Raw genomic sequence first — 7291 nt, 5'->3', positions numbered from 1 at the left:
GAGAAAAAGAGATACATGGAATAAGTTACCTTAGGAACTGTCAAATGTCAGCTTAACATGATTTAAAACAACTTTGGTGAACCAATATTAAGAAGCTGTTGAGCTAAATAGCCTATTCCGCTCAAAACCTTTTAAGGAATTATTAATTATTTTGGTGCATTTTAAATACAACATTTTAGACTTTTGCTCAAACTTATATTATGGCACTTGTTGCTAAAATCGATGATGTGAGTCTCCTTCTGAGAATCAGGAAAGTTTCTCCTTTTGTTTAATCATCTCGTCTGACCTTACCAACATGGTCGCCGACCCAGTCCGTTTTCTCATATACGTCATCCACTCCGTCTCACAGTGCACGCGGATTGGATGATGTCTTCTGACATTCTTGAGTGGGAAGCGGATGTGATGAGAGTGTTAGCGGCTAGTTGGGAATGTGGAGAGCAGGCATGACGGAGGAGGTTGGTAGAGCGCTCCAGGCGGTAGTGGACCGGGTTCATCAGGCGGCTGCCCGTCGTACAAAGGTAAAGCAGTGGGTCGAGTGTGGGCTCCGGCATGAAGCTGAGAACGCGGTGTAGTGGGTAACTGCCAGTGTGCGTTTTTTCGCGTGTGCGGGATTGTCAGTTTTACAAGTCACCTTTTGGACTTGCATACAAACGGCTACTCTTGTAATGGTAAGAGCATAAATTTGCAAACCAAACTTTGTCCCTGTCATTCTTCGTTAGTTTTTTTTTGTACTTAGTATAAGAACACTACTTGCTATCCTAACAGTGAAACGAATTTTAGATGTGTATTTCTTTAATTCGTAAGATACCTTTTAAAATATATGCTATGGAAAAAGTAGAAAAACAACGAAAAGAAGCTAAAATGAAAAACTCAAAAATATGCATAGATGACGTTTTAATGTTTGAAAGCCATGCTTTGGAAAGAGGAGGAGACAAGGTTGGACTTGGCTTGACGGAGATTTGATTTTCTTTGGAGCTGTCATCTGAGCGTGACACTCTAGCTCTTCCGTAGGTGTAAGCTGAACACGATCGAGTCGTGCTAAGAAAGATCCCCCCCCAATCTCTCTCCCCCCCCCCCCCCGAATTCGTGAGCATGCAAGGAAGGGAAATCCACTATGACGAAAAGAAAACAATACGTATGTATAATTTTTGAGACTGACAAATGCAATTTTTATTATACTGCGAGGGAGTCTAATGTAAGCTGTTTTAAATTGACGCTTGCTATTCCCACGAGGCTATGACTCAATATTTATTACCCTTTTAGCATTGAAATATTTCATTTTTTTCCTATGCATGTTGGATATATGAGTACAGCGTTTGCAAAGGCAAAATAATTAAATGTGAGTATTTCCTTAACTGATGCACTACTTTAAAGTAACTTTCCTGAGTTGTCTGTCCAAGGGTCCATTTAAAACAGATACACATTTGCAAAGTTAGTAGTGTTTTCTTTTGTGCCAAATTTCAAATGACTGAATATGGCACAATTTATTGTACTGTTTGTGAACATGTGAACATTTCCAAATATTTCACTACATTACATTTTCCTTTTTTCTTTAAATCAGTGCCTAATAGTGAAATTCTGTACAAAATTAACATGCTAGATTAAATTAATGTTAATAATCCCAAGGGGAAATTTAGATGCATACAGTAGCAGAAACATAAAACAAAGATGCAGACTCAAAAGGGCAAATAATACAATCAGTCAATAAATAATATTGTATAGAAATTAAAAATGAACTTAAACAGTAGCAGAATTTATTTGGAACATCGCAGGAAGCATTGAATTGCCCAATAACAGCATGTAGAAAAGACCCCCAGAGGCACTTCTTAGTATGCCGTGGTAGAATGAGCCTATGGCTAAATGTGCTCCAAGAGAGCACATCCTGTAGGCGATAGAGGGATTGTTCCTATTAGAGTGTCACCTAATAAAAGTAACAATAATTGGAGAAAGTAAAGGCACGTGCTGTACACCAAGGCTTCAGAGCCAGCTTTTAATAATAAAGAATACTGTTTGTCACCAAATGCTTTGTGTTCTTAAAAAAAATAGAACTGAGGTTTGACTTAGAAAAAGAAAGGCAGGTGTATTTAAGCATTAGTGGCATTATCCCAGGTACAAAAGTGCCAGTCATTTAAGACAAGCTAACTGGTTATTATTTCTTCAGTGTTTAATGAGGAAGGACTGATAAGCAACGGGGGGTGATGCCTTAAGGATATTACCTTCTATACTTTAGGAAGTTGTTTTTAACATCTTGCAGACAAGGGTATAAATTCACAATGTGACTGTTAATAGGGGTAATCTAGCAGATATGTTGGCATGCTTTAAAATTTAACATATATGCAATACTAGCTGTCTTACCTGCCTTTGCCCCAGAAACTTTCTAAGACAATGAGCCTCTGTTATAGCACCATCGGTTTATTGCATGTATAAGAAGTACTATGTAACTAAGTTCTTTTCTGTAAACAAAATTTGTAGTTTTTTTGGTACTAGTGTACTAAACAGACGGCAGTTCCAACCCATTCTAGTGTTGGGCTCCGTGGGAGATGCGCCCTGGTTGCTTAATTTTTGGAGTTTAAATTATTAGACTGACCTACCCCAACCACAAATACTAAACTTAAAGTTAGTGCGGGTGGAGCATAGTTGCCTATAGGTCCTAATGTTAATGTCCCCTTTGGGTGCCAAATGTTAAAAACGAATAAGTCTCTCATACATCACTCATAAGATAAAGTGTGTGCGCTTTTGCTAATATTTTATTGATTGATGAAAAGCGCCCACGCTTTTATTTTACAAGTGATGTATGAGAGACTTATTTTTTAATTTTCTAGTACTTTTTAACATAATATAAGCATTGTTTTTAAAAAGTATATATATATATATATATATATATATATATATATATATATATATATATATAATATTCAACTTTTTAGGTTTGGGTTTGTTTTAGTATAATTTTGTAATCAGTGTTTTAACACTTCCTTTAATATTTCTATCTGTTACTAGTGCCATCTATTGGTGAAAGCTTTAACTATTCTTCATATGAAAATTTCATTTCTTAATTAACATGGATTAATTGATCAATTAGTGAAACTGATTATTGATTCATGTATTGTCATCGGAAGTGAGTAAGTGTGCAAAATTTCAAGTCATTTGGACAATAGGAAGTGGGTTAAATATTGATTACAAGATTTGTACCAGACAACAAACAGGTGAAGTAAAATGAAGTGTGGTAAAATCCGATTTGCATCATGATAATAGAAAAGGATACTAGTCTTCCTTGCCGTCTGTTTAGTACACAACTACCATTTTTTTTTCCGTTTTATTTAAACCAGGGGCTAATATTATTAGTTCACTGGAGCTCCTTACTCTTGATCATACTGCATACAATTGCCCAGGAGAAAAACATTCCTGCCGTAAAATAATTCTAACCTTTCCTAGTGGCTGACATTGAGTTCTGTTGGTGGTCATTGCAAAACTAAAAGGAAACTATTGAATTGAAACAGTAGTAGGAATTGTGGGAATTTTGGATAAAAATTTTCGTGTAGGATAGCCAAAATAGTTTGTTCTGTCAGATTTAAATGTAACTCTTTCATCTATACGGTAATCTTGTATTATTAGAATGGTTTGGAGGGCTTAAATGAAAAGCACTATACAGATTGAAACTTAAATATGGAAACAACAGTTTACTTCAGAAAAAGTAGGTAACTAAAAATTGTAACCATAAAACCCAGATAAACTTGCAAAACTGAAAACTATGGAAAGTCAAATAAAAAATACAGCAAACAAAAAATCTAAACCTTAAATGCTTGCTATGTAAGAATCAAACAATGATAGCAAGCCAGCTAAACTAAACTCATGTTCAAAGGTGGGCTTTTACTTCATTCACTGAAGAATTTGTATTCAAGTGTATCACTGGTTATATGTTCATTTAGGATGAGGGTGGAGGCAGTACTATATTAGTTTTATAATTATTAGATGTTTATGATTTTCATTTGGTTATGCCATTCACTCATGTATTTGTTGTGTTATTTTTCAGTTGTATGTTTAAGCATCTTTTTGTAATTTGTTTTTTAAATTTTGTTAAACAGCTGAAAGGCACTGTTTCTCTATCAGCAATCAGTGAAAGCATTTTAAGATTTTGGAGTATTTAATTTTTCTATTGTTGGGATTGTTTTTACCCCTATATATTGAAATGTCCTTTCTTAGTGGATACCTACCCAGATGTACATCCATCCATCCATTATCCAACCCGCTGAATCCAAACACAGGGTCACGGGGGTCTGCTGTAGCCAATCCCAGCCAACACAGGGCACAAGGCAGGGAACCAATCCTGGGCAGGGTGCCAACTCACCGCAGGACACACACAAACACACCCACACACCAAGCACACACTAGGGCCAATTTAGAATCACCAATCCACCTAACCTGCATGTCTTTGGACTGTGGGAGGAAACCGGAGCGCCCGGAGGAAACCCACGCAGACACGGGGAGAACATGCAAACTCCACGCAGGGAGGACCCGGGAAGCGAACCCGGGTCTCCTAACTGCGAGGCAGCAGTGCTACCCACTGTTCCACCGTGCTGCCCCCCAGATGTACAATTATACCAAATTTCTGCTTTACTACTAAATGGTAAATAGTGCTTTTCTTGATAAGTGAGTCAGTCATCCAGTTTTGCATTGTGTGTATATATATATATATATATATATATATACTGTATATATATACTGTATATAATATGGATGGACTGGGAATTGATACAAAATTAATTGCACAATTGTATGGAATTAATCGCAGTTTATTGCAAAACATGTAATCATAAAATAAATACATAAATGATGAAGTAAATTTATGCTGAATTAGAAAATTAATGTAGAATCAACACAAAGGAATTTTTTTTAAATTTAATGGCATAGTTTAAACTTAAACAATGACCTGGAACCTGACCTTTTAACATAATACTACTTGAGCAAGTACAACCTGAATTTGAATGCCTGCCTAAAAGGCAAGTTGAAAAGAAGGCAATAAGAAAACAAGGCCAATGTATTAATTCTCAGATTGTTATGGCATATGAGACACAAACGTGTCTTTGAAATTAAAAAGTAAAATTAAAAGATCAAAACGACTGTAGGCTTTGAATGCACTGCTTAAGACTGATTTGCTTTAATTGTAATAAGCATCTCTTAAATGGGCATGCACTAAAACTTGTGGTAAAACTCTGCAAATGCCATCCTCAATTGTTCATCACCATCAACGACTTGATAACTATACTCTGTTTAAGTGTTTTTCAACTGGTGCACCATGAGAGCTACCCAGTGTAGTACCATGGGCCCAGACCTGAAAGAGACTGTCAAAGAAGGATGAGGCTACCTGGAAAAGCTGACATAAAAGTAGCTAATTGATTACTATTTTGCAGACACAGAAAACACTTTAGACATGCCTGCCTTGGTTCGTGTTCGCCAGTGACTCTCACAGAGCCAAGGGACAGTGGGCATAGCAGTTGCCTCTGACCCCAGGTCAGTGGAATGAGGCTGGCAGAGAGAGAACTGCATTTGTGAGCAGGAAAAGCGATGAAGCAGCTGGGAAAATTCATCCAATGTACTCAACTAAGTGCTGCATCTGCGAATGGAAATCTCCAAGCTGCTTTTTTTTTTTTTTTTTTTTTTTTTTTTTTTTGCTGGCATTTCTGATTGTCCTGCCCCTTCGGACAGTTTAGCAAATGTATGTGATTTAATCCTTTTGTGGTTGGTAGAATCGTAGTGTGCCTGTCTTGGGGTTTTTTGGGTTGCAACAAGTGTGCCACCATAGAAAAATGGTTGGAAAACACTGCTTTACCTACTCCTTTGCTCCTGGCACGCTAAAAAATATTTCCTTAGCTGCTATCTCGCTTACAAACAGACAGCGTGCATTACTTGTTTATGTTTTGTTCTTTGCTTAAATTAGCGAAGATACTGCTAACTTGAGTCATGGGTGGGGATAATCATTACACTTCTGTTTCGTATTTGTCATTATATTAGGGCAGTAAGCTCTGTAAGCTACCTGGCAGACTGATGAGTTAAATACAGACTTATTTTGGTTTTAGTGCCATTCAAAGAAAACATATTTTGCACTTATGTGATATGACATTAATCAACCGTCTTATAGAAACATAAAATGAAAAAAAGTGTGATTTTTACCTTCGCTACTTTTGTTTAATATTGCTCCAGGACTACCATAACCCCCCACCCTTCCTCCCACTCCGCTGCACCTGTCAGTATGTATAAATCAACGAAATGAACATTAGTACTGTACTGATGTGGATGTGGCAAGGTGTTGTGAAATGTGTAATTTTTCTCAAAATTTTTAAATGTAGGATAAAAAATGTGGTACTGGATGTATATGTAATTCATTAGGTTCACAATAAACTTTATTGTATTACTTCGTAATGTTAAAAAAAAAATTGCATGAAAATGTCACCCTGACCAAAGCACTGCCTGATGTGATTACTTTGTTGACGGCCTTGGATGAGACAATATTTTTAACACATTAAACAGGCCACATTAATCCCAAAAATTAACGTATATAGATATAGATACATATATAGATACATATAGATGTAGATTAACACTGTCTAGTGAATTTTTTTTTGTTTCTTTGATAAATTATTCTTTAGCTCTCATTTTTTGAAAATTAAAAGTATCCTTTCAGTTAACTTATTTTTTTTTATATATATTTTTTATTACAGAATCTGTGGTATCTGAATTCTTTTTGTCCCAACAAAAACAGAAAAGGCAGTAGTAGTGAAGGTCAAATTGACTGGCTGCTGATCGCGATTGACTGATTTTCACCCTGAATAACTTGATTTGTGATCTTTCAATTAGTTGATCTCAAAAAACTATTTGTTTTTAGAACCTGTTTTTAAGTTTTTCAGTAATTATGTAGTAGTAGTGCTTCCTTACGCAAGATATTATGGTAATTGCATGTGTCATTTTTGTTGTCAAACTTCTGTAATTAGAGAGCCGACAGACTTTAGGAGAGCATGAAGACAGGAATATTAGGTTTTATATTAAAGAAAAAAACCTAATATTATATAAACTGAAAAAAGGAAATCTTACTGTACATGGAGGAAATCGCAGAATATAAGAGAAGAGAGGCACCACTTTGACAGAAATAACAAGAGAAAGAGTTCAGGACTTTCATTATTCCAGTAATTAAAACTGAGACTTCTTGTCCGAGTATGGTTGATAAGTGTGCTTTTGTGTAGTACAGCAGCTTACATTTTTGATTAAAAAAAAAAAAAGAACAGTTAACAATTGA

At 35.9% G+C, this 7291-nt stretch overlaps 1 protein-coding gene across 1 annotated transcript in view; it reads left to right on the top strand.

The window, feature by feature from the left end:
- Positions 1 to 368: 368 nt before the first annotated feature.
- Positions 369 to 7291, top strand: part of plpbp (pyridoxal phosphate binding protein) — a 45140-nt gene continuing 38217 nt past the window's right edge. The window contains exon 1 of the mRNA XM_051924258.1: positions 369 to 518. Within this exon, the coding sequence (XP_051780218.1) occupies positions 429 to 518 (90 nt within the window). The 5' untranslated portion in view covers positions 369 to 428. The remainder of the gene's footprint in view (positions 519 to 7291) is intronic.

The sequence above is a fragment of the Erpetoichthys calabaricus genome, chromosome 1 (genome assembly GCF_900747795.2).
Source record: "Erpetoichthys calabaricus chromosome 1, fErpCal1.3, whole genome shotgun sequence".
Classification (NCBI taxonomy): Eukaryota; Metazoa; Chordata; class Cladistia; order Polypteriformes; family Polypteridae; genus Erpetoichthys; species Erpetoichthys calabaricus.
The sequence above is the reverse complement of the archived record's forward strand: the minus strand, read 5'-3'. Positions and strand labels throughout refer to the sequence as shown.